Source organism: Lampetra planeri, chromosome 14 (assembly GCF_965212315.1).
Source record: "Lampetra planeri chromosome 14, kcLamPlan1.2.h2, whole genome shotgun sequence".
Lineage (NCBI taxonomy): Eukaryota > Metazoa > Chordata > Hyperoartia > Petromyzontiformes > Petromyzontidae > Lampetra > Lampetra planeri.
In genome coordinates this window covers 10648381-10664963 of record NC_136120.1, presented here as the reverse complement: position 1 = coordinate 10664963, position 16583 = coordinate 10648381, and the positions used below count along the sequence as shown (strand labels likewise).

The following is a 16583-nucleotide window of genomic DNA, read 5'->3' as shown; positions in this document are numbered from 1 at the left end:
AACCTTTTCTTTGCGCACATTTTTCCACAAGTACGTGTGGTTAACGCAGACTTGATGCCGTGCAATATGTATTTATTTGGTGTTTGAACATCTTAACACCTGTTTAATTCCCACAAAGGGTAAAACCTACGCTCATCTATGTATTGATCTGCGCTCTCCCCACCTTCACCAACCCACACTGACCAGCGTGGTGAAGTATGGTCTACTAACACTCATGTCCTGCACGGCGTGGGCATGTCGTCATCCAGCAGTGGATTGACACGCGCGCTTCATGCGTGCGTGTACAAGGGTCATGTCCTATTTACTCCATAATAAAACAAATATATCGACCTGTGTTACAGAAGTATATTTAAATACCGAAGCACCCTCAATCAACAGGATATGAGCAAATCGTACGGGGTGGTCCAGATGTATTGTGACCCCCAATTAATTGACCCGAACATTTTATTTCCCTCGCAAAATGTTTTTTGTTTTTAATTAAATTTACTTTTAATTCAATACAAATTTAGTTTTAAAGATTAAACGGCGGTCACAAGACATCTCGACCAGTCGGTACATTCCAAGAAGTGTACAATTAAATTATTGATAAATGTATGTTTATTTTTCTGAAACATCCTTGTATAATTCTATACGGGTACCCAAATAGTCCTATGATATTCGGTTATCACAATTCCTAATCAGCAGCAAATGTTTTCACGTATTTCTCAAGATAATGTGATTACGTTCTTCGTCTGTGTATCTTTATACATTACGAGGACAAATTGCGAGAATAATAATGATATTAGTAATATTTAAAAAAAACTTTTTTAAAGACACACTTTAATGAAATGTACCCTACTCGTAATGGCAGAAATCCACGACTCCAGAAAGTGGCCCCGAAGCTTGCCATAACGCAAGGGGCCGTGGTGATTTACAGCCAACATCAGTTGAGCATGGACAATTCGACCCAAGCCGAAACATAACATTAAAAAATAATGTTTAAAAATATTTTTTTTTGATAGAATATAGTAGTGTCATCAGTATGACATAGTATACCAAGTTTGCAGTCGATACCACATTGGGAAGTGGGTTAAAATTGAGTTAGAAGATTTTAGGATACAACAACAACGACAACAACAGACAGAGTGAGTTAAATAAAAGCGTGTAAATATAATTACCAGCTAGTGCCAGTCGTCCATTTCTAAAAAAAAAAATAAGGGGAATAAGTTAATTAAATTGTCACGTAAATTCCATGACATTATCACGTACCAGGTTTGTTTCAATGTTGAAACCTCTTACAACGTGTATATATCTTCTTGGTTCTTTCGGTAAAGTCACGTAGAATGGAAATAATAAAATAATAAAAATAAAACATAATAAAATAATTCTCACGACGTTTCGGCCACAACGCAAGCAGCCGTCCTCAGGTGAAGAACAGGTCTGTCAACCCGAATTTTGTCTTCTCAACAGACCTGATCTTCACCTGAGGGCGGCTGCTTGCGTTGTGGCCGAAACGTCGTGAGAATTATTTTATTGTTTTATTTTTATTATTTTATTATTTCCCTTCTACGTGACTTTACCGAAATAACCAAGAAGATGAATCCCTGCAGTCACGAAAGCTTTAAATCGAAATTTAACGTGTATATAGTGCAATGTGATGTATTTCAATGATTATAGAATAAGCAAATCAATACGGTGACTCACTTGGCTCCAGCTGAGTTAGCAGGAGAAGACGCTTGTGCACTGACATCCGGCACTTTTCTTGGTCCTGCAATGCATAAAGGTCATTTTTCAGTTGCAAGCAGGGAAAAAAGTTAATTTTAGCAAAATAACGGAAACAATCAACTCATTGTGCAGCTCCGATAAAAATAAAATGAACATGAATTTTAATGTTTTATTTGCGTCATCATCATCATCATCAGCCATGTTCAATCTACTGTTAGATGAAGGTCTCCCCCAAGCCGCTGCTACAGCTTTCGTTTCTGTGATGGAATCATCCGCCTAGCACTTGCAAACAAACTCATTTCATCTCTCCCAAAATTTCTGTGGACTTACTCTCGGAGGCGTTCCATTCCCTGCTTTTTTAATTGAAAATCAATAGGTCACAACCGTTGGAGGCAGTCACAATGTGAAACATTACTTATTTTTTTACAATTTCCCATTTCTGTGTTTTATGATACTTTCGTTTTTCATCCCAGAGTGGTCAAAGTGCTAAAAATATATATATAAAGCATTATTGCTCCATCTTGGTTGATAATATTCTGATCTTTCGATTTAAAGCTTTCGTGACTGCAGGGATTCATCTTCTTGGTTCTTTCGGTAAAGTCACGTAGAAGGGAAATAATAAAATAATAAAAATAAAACAATAAAATAATTCTCACGACGTTTAGGCCACAACGCAAGCAGCCGTCCTCAGGTGAAGAACAGGTCTGTCGGGGAGACAGTGTCTGAATGATCTGTCGCATTCTGATCTGTCTTATGTGCGATGAATGCATTCCCTCATAACTGATGCCACACAGCCCGTATTTGTACTTTATTTTTAAAGTTAATGTTTGCGATGTGGGATGGCGCATTTTGAGCTTGGCAACTGTGTTAGGCCTCACGTCTGTGAGAATGGACAGGACAAAGTGTGTTATTTCCATAAAACGTGGGTAATGGCCAGAGAGACCAGCGGTCATCGGTGGCTCGTGACCAGTTCAATGTGCGCTACATCTCTGCCTTGGGTTGTCCATTCTCAAGCGGCGTGCACAAGCGAATTGAATTATCTACAAGCTCTCCGATGTGTATTCCGGTCGCGCCGTGCATTGTTCAGCGAAATGTCCGGCGTTTCGCCACCGTTAGTCCTCGGAGCTTTCTCACGGACTGAATCGAAGGTAAAAAAAATAAAATTAACAAAAGTAAAATTAAAATAAAATTAAAATCACGACGTTTCGGAGGCAACACAAGCCTCCGTCTTCAGGTGGAACCGTCACAGCAACGCTCGCTGTATCATTTACTTGATGTGCGCTATTTGATACAGCGAGCGTGCTGTGACGGTTCCACCAGAAGACGGAGGCTTGTGTTGCCACCGAAACGTCGTGATTTTATTTTTATTTTACTTTGATCAATTTTAATTTTTTACCTACGTGACTTTACCGAAAAAACCCAAGAATATGAATCATTGCAGTCACGAAAGCTTCAAATCTAGAATTACAAAGCTGGCCTGTGCTTCCTTGGGACGCCTCATATCGTTTAGGTTAAACGTCTTTTGGCATTTCCACTGAGCTAAGAATTGCTGAATCGAAGCTTCCGGAACGTGGAACAAGACCTCGCACATTGCGCCGAACAGCTTACAGCCACAAGCGCGAAAAGCCACGCGGTGAGATTGATTGATATTTGCGATGCGAAGGCGATCGGTGATAATGCACCACTGCTGGGATCTCATCAGGTCCAGATCTACTGCAACGCTGCATGCCGCCCTACACGTGGAAAATATGCTGATGAAGTCACTGCCATTGCATGCTGCCATACTGGTTACTCAAAGAAGCCATCTGCGTGTGTGTCACCCGAGACGAGAAAAAAAATCAAGGCGGGCTTTGTAGGCTCACGTACGGTCAATGTGAGCAGTAAGTATCGTGTGGTAAAATAAATTACCGCAGTTAATTTTTTTACGACTGAAAGCAATATCCCTATAACAACTAGTACTCAAAGGCTTTTGCATTTGACCACTTATTATCACATGCAGTCGTGGTGGTTAGTGCACTGTGCTATGAACCCTGGAAACATTAATTCAATTCTCAGCCACGGCTGTCACCAGTGCTGAGTGATATTTTAACTGGTTCCGCACAACGTCCTTGACAAACCTGCACTAACCAGCATGGTGAAGTATGGTGAAAACACCCCTACAACCAACATGGCATGGTGAGGACTTCATCCGGCAGAATAATGACCAAGGCTGCTGCTGATGATGATGATAATTAAACGGGGACATATGGATTTTTTTTTATTAGTGATGGGCTGTAAATTATTTATTTTAATCATTTGCGGTTTAACAAATACATTTTATGTATGTAAAATTGTTTTTGTAGTAACAATAAATCCCCCCCTCCATGTAATTGTAAAGTACGTACCGTTGGTTGCTTTAAACTTTCCTTTATCACCTCCCTTCCAAGACAACACAAAATCCACACAGACATTTTAATAACCCATATTGAAATTGGGCGAAGACCCCGGGGCCGGCCCCAGGACACGTAAGCAGGACGATGTTGCTCGCCTGGCCTGGGAACCAGAGGTCGCAACCGGGTACCCGATACCCGTACCCTACCCGATACCCGGCTACCCGTACCCGGCCAGGTACGGGTACCCGTTTGCGAACCTGGTGAGGCCGGGTACGGGTAAGCCGTGAGTCACTGGTGAGTAACTGTCACTCATTTCCCAACGTCTTGTCTCTTCTCACAATTCAAGTTCCTAGAATCAACCCACCCGCGCCTGCAACATGGCTTCATCCCAGAGGTCGCAATCAGGTACCCGATACCCGTACCCTTCCCGTACCCGGCCGGGTACGGGTAGGGTACGGGTACGGCCGGGTACGGGTACCGGTTTGCGACCCTGGTGCGGCCGGGTACGGGTAAGAAATCAAAACCTGTTTGCGACCTCTGCTGGGAACGCCTGGGAATTCCCCAGGAAGAGCTAGAGTCTGTGTTTAGTAGTGTATAGTGTAAGAAGTGTATAGTGTATAGTCATTTAGTACTGGAGTCTGTCGCCAGGGGAAAGTGAGGTCTGGACGGCCACTACTCAACACGCTGCCGCCACGACCCTCCCCAGGACAAGCGGATTGAGAAACGAAGGAACAAACGATATTTAAATTGTTTATAAGTCACGACAGTGACAATAATATAGTGTACATATAGGCACAATAATGAGCATGTTTGTTTTGTGAAATGTACCAGAGCGATTAGACCAGGAAGTTGGTTGGGAATGACCAGTTTGTTTGGAGTTGGCCCTATATAAAAACAAAATAAAAATTATAAAGATCACAGGATGAATACAAAACACATTTTGGAATCCATTTTGTAAAGTGAAACATTTCAGACATATGATATATGCAGTAATAACTGTACTTTGTTAAAATATATCCAAATGTGTGTGTGTTTACATTTATTAAAATGTGCACTTGGTTTTTTTTACCCTGCATTTCTTCACAGTCATTGATTTCTTCTTTCTTCAACGAGAGAGACACGAATGTAACATGTTAATAACATTGGTCAGAAACGCCACATAAAAATGTTAATATGTACCATACACTTTCAGCAGAAGACGAATTTTAACGTGTTTTACGTCCATGCAATAACAAGAATCTCATTTTGCAAAGTGCATCTCCAAATTGTTTAATCTAAAATGACTATGTACCCGATAACCACATCACTCAGAATGTGTCCGATTTCATAAGATGTCAGGAGCTGAACAGGGTTGAGCCCGGAGAAAGCGTTCACAAACGGCCACCGTTCAAGCCACAGGTGCTTGGAGCCAGCTATGTGGCTACGTTGTAAGCGGGCAGCTGTCCAGCCAAATCCATTGTAGCACTGTGCTATGCTCCAACACTGACGCTCCCTGACTTCACCAATGCACTGACCAGTACGGTGACGTATGGTCAAGTAAGCCCCCATGTGTCGCATGGCGTTGGGAAGCCAGTCATCCAGCTGTGGATTGACTTAAGGGGCTGTAATTTGTACCTGTCACAAATACAAATTCGTTTTGACATGATACAAAACTAAGTTGTCTTCGGATAAGCGTAGACAAGGCACGAGTAGTGCACAGCGCTTTGCACATGTGTGCCATAACACATCGCTAAGCATGGAGAGCTGGCAACCTCTGGAGGAGGGATATGTGTTTTGATAAAAGATAAAGGCTCAGCCTTGCAATGCCTTGCTCATACTACTGCTAGCAGAAGGGGCCCCCTACTGGAGGTAGCCTCTATAGAGAGTCCCTCTGGAGGGTATTTGGTCTACTCTTCCACGCTGGCTAGATGTGGGAGGACCTACAGTTTACCCCACCACACTTGGGTAGCAGGGGGCGGGGGATTTAAGAAACTCGTCCCATTGTTTCAACTGCCAAGCGGGGAAATCGAATCGACGGCGTCAACCCGTGGAACCGCTCTTCCTTCCGATATTAGGAAACGCCCCCGAAGGGACGCACTTTTAAATAATCTCGATTGAAAAGGTAACTTGAATTTCGATGTAAAGCTTTCGTGACTGCAGGGATTCATCTTCTTGGTTCTTTCGGTAAAGTCACGTAGAAGGGAAATAATACAATAATTAAAATAAAACATTATAAAAATAATTCTCACGTTTCGGCCACAACGCAAGCAGCCGTCCTCAGGTGACAGCCCTGTTCTTCACCTGAGGACGGCTGCTTGCGTTGTGGCCGAAACGTCGTGAGAATTATTTTATTATGTTTCATTTTTATTATTTTATTATTTCCCTTCTACGTGACTTTAACGTAACTTGCTTTCGAACTGATTGTTGTCTTTAGTTTGTTGTCCTTCCCTAACACATCCGATTAGCGCGATTGGCGACGTACCGTGCAAAATAAGTACAACATACATCCACACAAATTCAGTGTGCTAACCATTACACCAGGACAGCATTCCCCCTCCTACCTGTTTCATAATTATCCCCAACACATGCTTCAGGATGGCTGGTTTAAACTGACGACACGTGGACATGGAGGGAAGCATGCAGGACCACCCAGTTACTCCATAAATCTCAAACAGCAATTAGGTGCATACCTTGATTGCTGGTGCCTGGTCACTTTTACGTCTGCAAAGACACGTGGGGATGTTATTACATGAGCGTAAAGAACAGTCTGAAATATGTAGACAAAAGTGCAGTTTCTGCTGGAGTCTATCCAGGCAAGGCAGGCGTTATCATTTGTCTATTTCATGATTTGGTTTACACTTGTGCTCTGGGGATCAATTCGCGGTGCGAAGGAATGTCCTTTCAAAACTCTCAGAGTGCAACGCATCACATTGTGTCAAAGAGTATGCGTTGGGAGGTGACATTGGAAGTTGACAATGGAAGGTGATATTGGAAGGAGATATTGGAAGGTGATATTGGGAGGTGATATTAAAAGGATTATTGGAAGGTGATATTGGAAGGATTATTGGAAGGTAATATTGGAAGGATTATTGGAAGGTGATATTGGGAGGATTATTGGAAGGTGATATTGGGAGGTGATATTGAAAGGTGATATTGGAAGGATTATTGGAAGGATTATTGGAAGGTGATATTGGGAGGTGATATTGGAAGGAGATATTGGATGGTGTTTTTGGATGGTGATATTGGAAGGAGATATTGGAAGGATTATTGGAAGGTGATATTGGAAGGATTATTGGAAGGTGATATTGATAGGTGATATTGGAAGGTGATATTGGGAGGTGATATTGATAGGTGATATTGGAAGGTTATATTGCAGAGGTATTTTTTAGATCACTTCCAATGACCCCTTATCCGCACATGCGGTGCTCCACTTTCCAAAACATCCTGCTATACAGATGTGCATTGCTTGGAAATTAAACTATATATTAAAAAAAACAATATTCTGAACAAAATTTTTTGCCAAATTTGGCGAAAATTTCAAATTTCATTGTGTTTATTGTGTCCGGTCATTGGTCACTTAGCCGAGACCATAAACTCATGACACTTGAGGACCTGGCCTAATCTCAGGAGACCGAAACCTGACAGTGAACCAAGGATCTCGGGAGTTTGACTTCAAGCTACCTCGCTATCTCTTGGCAAAGTAGGATTTTAAAGACCCATGTTCTTTTTTTCGATTTAAAACTTTCGTGACTGCAGGGATTCATATTCTTGGATCTTTCGGTAAAGTCACGTAGGAGGGAAACAATAAAATAAAAAAAATAAAACAATACAATTATCACGACGTTTCGGCCACAACACAAGCAGCCGTCGTCAGGTGAAGAACAGGGCTGTCGGAAAGGCCTCTCATTAGGATGCTGTCTTTCTGACAGCTCTGTTCTTCACCTGAGGATGGCTGCTTGTGTTGTGGCCGAAACGTCGTGAGAATTGTATTATGTTTGATTTTTATTATTTTATTATTTCCCTTCTGCGTGACTTTACCGAAAGATCCAAGAAGATGCACCTATATTCTTCCCGAAATAAATGAATTGCTCCACAAGTGCATGCACCGTTTTTTTTCCACAAACAACAGCCATTCCATGCAATTGTCTAAGTCAGGGATTGTGCGACCTGTCACAGACCAAGAGCCAACAGGTACCCATGAGTTCTGAAAAGAGCTACCTACGTGACTTTACCGAAAGAACCAAAAAGTATATATCGACAGTTTTTGGCAAAACACGGGAGACATTCATTATTCTTTGCTACTGTGACACTACGTTCTACGTTATGGCGCCTTCCATAGAGCGGCATCTGGGAGATGACGATTGGCCCACCGCTGGTCTACGTTATTATGTGCATTGCTTGGAAATTCCGTCACAGTTCCTATGATTGCTTTTTCATTGCTTTCATGGCTTTATTTTGGTGATTTCGAAAAGTGTATTGGTTTAGCCATGTTTGTTTGTTGTAGTACAGAGTTAGACTGATGGCCTTAATCTAAGTTGTCTTGTGGTTGTTGTTGTTATTTGACTTGCATCCCACTGGGATTTTTGCACACAGCGTTGGTGTACGGTGTTTTTTCTGCAATATTTTGCTGTCTTTTCTTGGATTTTCTGTTTGCACTTAGTCACATATTCACTTTAAGATGTTTTTTGTTCATGTTTTTGTTTTTTTTTTGTTGCGGTTGCACCCGATTCAAGAGCCGAATGGCTCACAGGGCTATACCTAATAAATTAACTTGAACTTGAATATCACAGGAGCACTATGCCACGTTTTCGACGTCAGCTTTTGGAAATTCTGTGTCACCTCATCTTGGTCGTAACTCGGGCCCTTCTTTGTAGAGTAGCAACTATCAAACAAACTGCCTTTAGAGGAATCAGTGAGTTATTACACGTTTACACCATTGGAACCTCATTTGCCAGTAAAAAGTATGATAATTGTTTTTTTACCCTTTTATCTGGCAACAAAACTGACGCCTTTTGGCGTCATCTGGTCCAACACCATGTGAGACTAGGCTCTAAGGAAAGCTGTCTCGGGTGTGGACCAATCAACTTCAAGGACAGTGCACATTATCAGAGTTATGTTCTTTTGTTTGTATTATGACTGCAGGTATTGCGGTCTATGCAAACATGACTCCTTGTAAAAAAGGTGTCAGTTCTGTTGCCAGATAAAAGGGTAAAAAAACAATGATCATATAACACGTTCTAAAAAAAAAACCCCCACCGATGGCACGAGTTCGTTTCAACTCAAATCTGTAACATCGAATGTGGAAGACAGTGTCCACCATAAGTAATGGAGCACAGAAGTTGGACAAGCAATGGTCCTATCAGGTGCGCATTTAAAAAGCGAGTCTTATTTATTCGGATGCACGGATGGAATTGTGCGCATGAAACGTGATTGTCTGTTGCTCATATACGTTTTGTGTAGTTGTTTCAAGGGAGTCAAGCAGACACGAGAGGCTTTCAATTTTTTCAAAATCGAAAAATAAATCATCCGCTCTGGCATCGAATTGAAATCCCTGATCGTGACAATTAATCGAATCATTCCACACTTACTATGAAAGCATTCAGATCACCTCCATTGCACAACACAATTGAAACACTCTGATAATTCAGACGCTGTCTCCTCGACAGACCTGGTCTTCACCTGAGGACGGCTGCTTGCGTTGTGGCCGAAACGTCGTGAGAATTATTTTATTATGTTTTTTTATTTTTTTTTATTTCCATTCTACGTGACTTTACCGAAAGAACCAAGAAGATCACTCTGATAATATATAGCCCTTTCTTAAGCCATTAGCAGATGAAGTCCTACACTTGTCATGTCAGTGTTGGGACTTGGTCGGCTATACCTCACAGGTTTATTCAGATATCACAGGCTCCTCATGTTCGCCATGGCCGCGAGTTAAACTCAGGTCGCCAGGTTTGCAATGCAGTATGCTAACCACCGTGCCACCGTTGCACAATGTGGTACATAAACTCTAACTGGATCATTCATCGTTGGCCCCGAGAGTCATATACATTACTCAAAAAGCACTACGGCATTGGTTGAGAATTTTATGCAAGCAATTATAATCAAGAGGATCATTGAGCCAATAATGTTACCACTTAAATTCATCACATGGGCTTGTGCTCCGACTACAGTAGGGCAGTATTACAATGACCCAGAACATATTGATACAGTACGTACTAATGTAGCATTGTTCGTGCATCGATCATTTTATTGCGCTGTAGCTATTTAGTGGCAGAATGATGGAATAAATAAATAGCAACAATAAATAACAACATCATGTATCCAATTAGTTGGGGACTAATGTATGGATGGACATGGGAAATATCGGACGTATGAACATCTCTATAAAATGACAGTTACACCACGCACACATACTGCATTAGGTGTGGGCAATACATTTGTCATGACGGATATGTGATGGTCGGATATGTGACATTGTACCGTACATGAAGTGGAATACAGTTTATTGCTGCGCTTGTAAATTGAAAGAAGCTGTGATTTCGGAGTGGCTGACAGTAGTACAAAATAGAATTATTTAAACCAGCATTTATTATTTTAGCAACCTACCCAGGATTTTGTCCAATCTTTGGTCTGCCACTCTGAAAGTAAGACAATGACAGTAAAAGATTACCAAATCATCGGCTTTCCTGTTTATAAAATAAAACTGTAAAATGAATGCGTTATTTTTTTTTAAAATGCGGTTTAGTGTGGATGTTGATGTCACGGCAATAGCATAATTCCCACCTCTGGAACAGGCGGGCGAAATTCTGCAAAATATAGAAAGTGATCCAAATGAATTCAACAAAACCATCATTGTAATCTGGAATCAGGCACTTCACGACAATCTTTGATCAAATGTTTGAAGGTAAAAAAAATATCATCCTACATCTATATGCGTATGTTCCGTGTTGAAAATAAATAAAACAGTGTGAAAGGATTCCATTTTATTTAAAATAACGAATACGGGTGTTTCCCGTTTAAAAACCCTACGACATTCATGAAAAAATTACTTCATTTAAAAAATCTGTTACAGAAGTTCAACGCTGCAAAACCCTTATTTAATAACACTTCACACGTAATATCCAACACATAATCATGTCACGCATGGGTGTCATTCGAATGTAGAAAACAAGCAAGCTCGCACAAATACCTGAATTGATTTGTTTGGTGCCACCTCCAGGGATTGGTGGCTTTTTTGGCACCTGTGGATTCTTTGGATTTTGATTGCACACTTTTCTTGCCGCAGGGGTATCTTCATTGGCCAGCGTCGGCACAAAACCTTGCCTGGGGTTGACTGGATTAGCTGCCGGATGGCTTGCAATGGACACTGGAGGTCTGAAATCTGGGTTTTTTAAAGCAGGGGGCCTGGGTGGATCTGGAGTTACAATACCACGGCCCCTTTCATAATTCGCTTGCATTGGCTTTAAACTCCTTATCACCTGAGGAGCTGATGAAAAGAAAACAAGCACAGCATGCTTCTTCAAATGTCATAAGTCACACGCACAATGATAATTATGAGGGCCAATATACCATGTTCCACGTATAATGGGGGTAGGGGGGGTCTTTTGAGAACCCCCACAAAAAAATGAATGGCCAAATGTGAAAGCCACATAGCTGTTCTTCAAAATATGAAGAGCAAAGCAAACGAATGTGTAGCTTCACCGTTCGAGTATTGATGTCGCCGGTCTGTTTTTGCTGTTTATCTGCATATCTACTTGCCGTGCAGACATGCCAAACGAACTGAGCAGTGACCAGGTCGCTTTTGATAAATAAGTTGACATCTCAGTTGGCTTTGCCTGGTACGATGGGGATGGTTAAGTTGTATCTGTATGCGTTTGGGTGATTTCATTACCGTTCTTGTATTGTTTGTTGTTGGAACGTTTTTACCCGCCCTTACTGAACATCTATGAAAAAAATCTACGTAGCTCATTGGATTTTTCCAGTATAAATGCATATTTTGATTCTGAAACAATGGTCCAGCACCCTCCAGACAAAGTAAGTTCTTATTTTTTTTTATGGACAACTTTATTACCTTGATATTATTTTCTATGTTTATATATGCTGTTGATTTATGATCGATCAACAAATTACACTACAAGAGATACACGTGGCATTTGCGGTAGTTAAAGCGAAGCATGCGCGATGGATGAAAACATTGTTGGACGAAGAAAGTGAGTAAACAAGATTCAATGCTGAACAATACCGATATATACTTACGCGGATTCGGATTAGGATCGATATAGGAATCCTCAGCTGTTTCATAAATCTAGGAAAATGTTAAATAAAAATAAACACATTCAAGACGTATTATGAGACACGAAAAGAATAACATGTATCAGAAGTGATGCGTTTATATTTTTTTTTAAATCTTGTAGCAACTTTAAATGTTTGAGTTAGGACTTGCAATTATGTACAGTATGTTGAGTATAATGTATGCCATTGTGTTCTATGTATTAAATCTTGTTGGGGGAGAATATCACACTTTAAATAGTATTGTAATGCTTATACTCACCTCATTTTGTGGTGGTTGTTGTTGTTGTTGATTGTTTTCCCATGGAGAACGTACACCGTCTGGTTTTTAAAATAAAGTAGCATGTTAAATACCAAGCCAACAATCGATTTATTTTTGTGAAGGTTTATGACAGTGTTCATTTAGTCAGATTTTTTTTTTATCATTTGAGTCGTAATCTTAAGTCTTGTCAATGATCATAATTAAATAATTATATTAATCTCGTCGACTCGACCAGTCAAAGTTTAAGGTCATTGTCAGTCATTAAATGTTTGTCTGAGTGGGAATTTCATTTTTGCCATCCACCAATATTATGACATCAGCCAATCAGTGATCTCAATAGTCAGCTCAATAGTAAAACATATTTGTATACAGCATGTTGGGTCTTATTCAGTCTGCTGCTGTTACTAATAACATTGCTGTAATAAAATATCATAGTTTACTCCATCATTCTTTTAAAAAGAACAGCTGACTTGGCTCTACTTGGGAAATAATAAACGATCGATTCTGAACTCATAGCAAGCTTTAACTCGTCAAATTCATTTTCTTGGTTCTTTCAGTAAAGTCACGTAGAAGGGAAATAATAAAATAATAAAAATAAAACATAATAAAATAATTCTCACGACGTTTCGGCCACAACGCAAGCAGCCGTCCTCAGGTGAAGAACAGGTCTGTCGGAAAGACAGCGTCTGAATGAAACACCCCAGGCTTGGAGCGACTATTTAAGCTGGGTTGGAGGGGGAAAAGCGCCTTGACAAAATAATTTGCATATCAAGATAATGATTTAATTAAGTTTGATTTTTATTATTTTATTATTTCCCTTCTACGTGACTTTACCGAAAGAACCAAGAAGATGAATCCCTGCAGTCACGAAAGCTTTAAATCGAAATTCGTCAAATTCAGTCATGCTTTCCTTGGTAGCGGTAATATTCGTCATGCTTGACAGTTGTCGAATAATTATTTGCTTCTTCATATACACGCATGTGAAAAAGCATTTTTAAAGCAATGTTCTTCAGAGGGGAAGGGTTGCTGGTAATGTTGGCACAGTTGTTAGTGACGTTGCCCTCTGAACCCAGCTACCCGAGATCGATTCTGATATCTGAATCAGAATCTGTACTGATCCTGGAGAAATCCGATGAGCTATGAAGCACTTTTTTTCCGCCCACAGATATCCAGGAGGGGTTGGATCTGACCCAATCCTGGGTCCCCCCCACCACTTCCCCTTCAGCAAACAAGACCCCATGGGACCCTCATCCGACAGTGAATTTGAAAAAAAGGGACGTGCATTGCCATTACACTTGTTCTTTAGTGGATAAAGGGTACGTACCGATATAGGGTTTTTCAGCACTATTCGTCTTGTAAGAGAAAGGCATTTTTGTCTCTGGCTCGGGTTCCTCATACATGTCCTCTTCGACGGGCGAATCGTATTCACTGTCACTGGAACTCTGAGGAAGGCACACTCTCTGTGAGCAACAAAAGTCAACGCAGACCAGCGAGCTTGCTGATGACGAGTGCTGCCAATGTGGATCGCCCCTCATTCATATCACGTTCAGGAATGATGGGGAACACAACGCGGTCCACACTGAACAATCACGCGAAATGTGTCACTGGCACACAACCACGTGAAACACAATCTAAGCATGGTGCCCTCTTCCTAGCTGCTGTTGATGATGATATAATATAGGGTGACCCATTTATAGATACCTCACTGATTTTTGTACGCCCTTTTTCTTCACAACGGGTGGTTGAACACGTTCCTGCGGAGGGAGCTGGTAGGAACGTTGGGTTGCTCGGTCAATGGCCAGGGTCAACGGCGGCGTGGTGTATTCCGCAAATATGCCCGACTGTGAGGGCGGGCACAAGCCGGCGTGAGTAGGTTAAACGTTGAGTTTTATAAGGGCACCACGGGGTGACCAGCCCCTCCCCACCCAGCCCCACCCCCCACCCAGCCCCACCCTCCCCACCCAGCCCCTCCCCACACACCCCCCACCCAGCCCCTCCCCACCCAGCCCCTCCCCACCCTCCCCTCTCCAACCAGCCCCACCCCTCCCATTTTTGGATGCACGACGGACGGACGGACACAATAATCCCCTGTGGGCTGGTGGAACCAGGAGGTTCCTACCAGTAACATTGTGAACGTGATGGCTGCATATCTTACGGAGGAGTGTGAAGATATTTTATAAGCGTATTCAAATTGGTGGAAGACATGTAGAGGCGGTTGAATTATAAATCGTATTTTCCTTAATGTTTAACGAGGTATCTATAAATCTATCAGCCTCAAAGGAAAATTGTGCAAATCATAGTTTCACTTCAGCTTAAAATATAGCAGAAGAACTCCGACGTCAGCAGTTCTCCTGCTGTGTTTGTTTCACCTGATGATGGTTGCTTGTGTTGCGATCGAAACGTCGTGATCTATTACTTTTCTATCCACGTGACTTTACCGAAAGAACCAATGAGTATGGATTCCTGCAGTCACGAAAGCTTCAAATAAAGACTTAAAATAGAATTTCCAAGACTAAATATGTTTTTTTTTATTCTGACAGGCAAGATCTCTGCACATTGCATGTTATATTTTTACGCTACTTTTACTTCCATATTAATAAAAAAGTGTGCCGTACTTGGCCCTTCCCCCCTCTCCAACCATTATATATACGGAGTAGTAGCTCTTGTAATCTCTCATTTACTTGATACAGCTGTCGTGGCTGTGACGGTTCCACCTGAAGACGGAAGCTTGTGTTGCCTCCGAAACGTCGTGATTTTTATTTTATTTTACTTTTATTAATTTTAATGTTTTACCTACGTGACTTTACCGAAAAAACCTAAGAATATAAATAAAAGTATGTTTACTCTTTCATCGCACGTGGATTTAATAGCTGAAAACTGTCTTATTAAAATATATTTCCTTATCCTGCTGAAGTTGTACGTACAAATTCGTTGGTAGGCCATTCTTGAACGAGCTCTTCTTGACATTCTGATGAAGATGAACACAAAATCAGAGTCATACGGATATCAGATTAAATATTCAAGGCATCGTGCACGACACTGAACCCTGTAGACCTGTATACAGTATTGCAGTTCGCCTGACAGCTTCGTGTTAATCCTACAATGTTCACACTGATCACTAGATGGTAGAAATGTAAAACAATTAAAAGTCGAGCGCGAGCACTTCTTCAGATTCTTGGTTCTTTCGGTAAAGTCACGTAGAAGGGAAATAATAATAAAATAATAAAAATTTACATTCTCACGACGTTTCGACTGCAACACAAGCAATCATCATCAGGTGTGAAATCCACAGCATTTTTTTATTTATTTAATATGTACAGTCCATATTTTTCATGCACAGTACTTTTAACAAGACAAAAGCGCCCTTGCATTCGTTTCAAATAGTGAAGCACAATTCATATCGGGCCTTGCCAAAATGCAATTGTGAAGTCTGGGTTGCAGATTTATTTTTTACCGTCACTTTCTCTAAAGAAACGTCGTCCTATTTGAAGCGACTTTGCGTAATAAATTATTTAATTCAGCTCGTCCTTCCTCTGCGTTAGTGTAAAAATCCACCCACTCATGAATATTAATGAGGGGGGGTGGGCCTCGTGTTGAGTGACGTCACGCGCGGGACGGACAGACATTTCTGGGTGATTATAGTCGGTAATTTTAAATAATTCCAGTTTCATTTTAATTGTGCTTAATTAAATTCGGAATATTTAAAGTAATGTATTAAAAAGATGAATCGTGCAAAAATTACGTAGTCAATTTAAGCCGAATTTTTGTGAAAATATAAACAACTTAAATGTATGTTTAATTATATATAGGGAATGTACAGCATTATAAACAAAATAAAAACGTATAGTTAGCTACATTAGAGCGATGAGAGCAGCTTATGTTCCAGAGCAAGATGCATTGCTGCATCATGAAATCGTGTGAGATGGTGATGGCGTGGCGAATCTTTAGTCAGCAGTGGATTGATCACGGCTACT

The 16583-nt window shown here is 41.0% G+C and overlaps 1 protein-coding gene across 6 annotated transcripts in view; it reads right to left on the bottom strand.

The window, feature by feature from the left end:
* Positions 1 to 16583, bottom strand: part of LOC144722373 (uncharacterized) — a 32877-nt gene that overhangs the window by 6943 nt on the left and 9351 nt on the right. For 4 of the 6 annotated variants that reach the window (XM_078600580.1, XM_078600584.1, XM_078600578.1 and 1 more), the window contains 13 exons: positions 15534 to 15577; positions 13934 to 14051; positions 12610 to 12668; positions 12315 to 12363; positions 11248 to 11544; positions 10842 to 10864; positions 10665 to 10696; positions 6746 to 6776; positions 5146 to 5179; positions 4905 to 4960; positions 4089 to 4122; positions 1684 to 1747; positions 1158 to 1180 (listed from right to left, as the gene is read on the bottom strand). In XM_078600580.1, coding sequence (XP_078456706.1) covers positions 1158 to 1180; positions 1684 to 1747; positions 4089 to 4122; positions 4905 to 4960; positions 5146 to 5179; positions 6746 to 6776; positions 10665 to 10696; positions 10842 to 10864; positions 11248 to 11544; positions 12315 to 12363; positions 12610 to 12668; positions 13934 to 14051; positions 15534 to 15577 — 864 coding nt within the window. The remainder of the gene's footprint in view (positions 1 to 1157; positions 1181 to 1683; positions 1748 to 4088; positions 4123 to 4904; positions 4961 to 5145; positions 5180 to 6745; positions 6777 to 10664; positions 10697 to 10841; positions 10865 to 11247; positions 11545 to 12314; positions 12364 to 12609; positions 12669 to 13933; positions 14052 to 15533; positions 15578 to 16583) is intronic. The other 2 variants (XM_078600583.1, XM_078600581.1) reach the window with 1 other exon arrangement.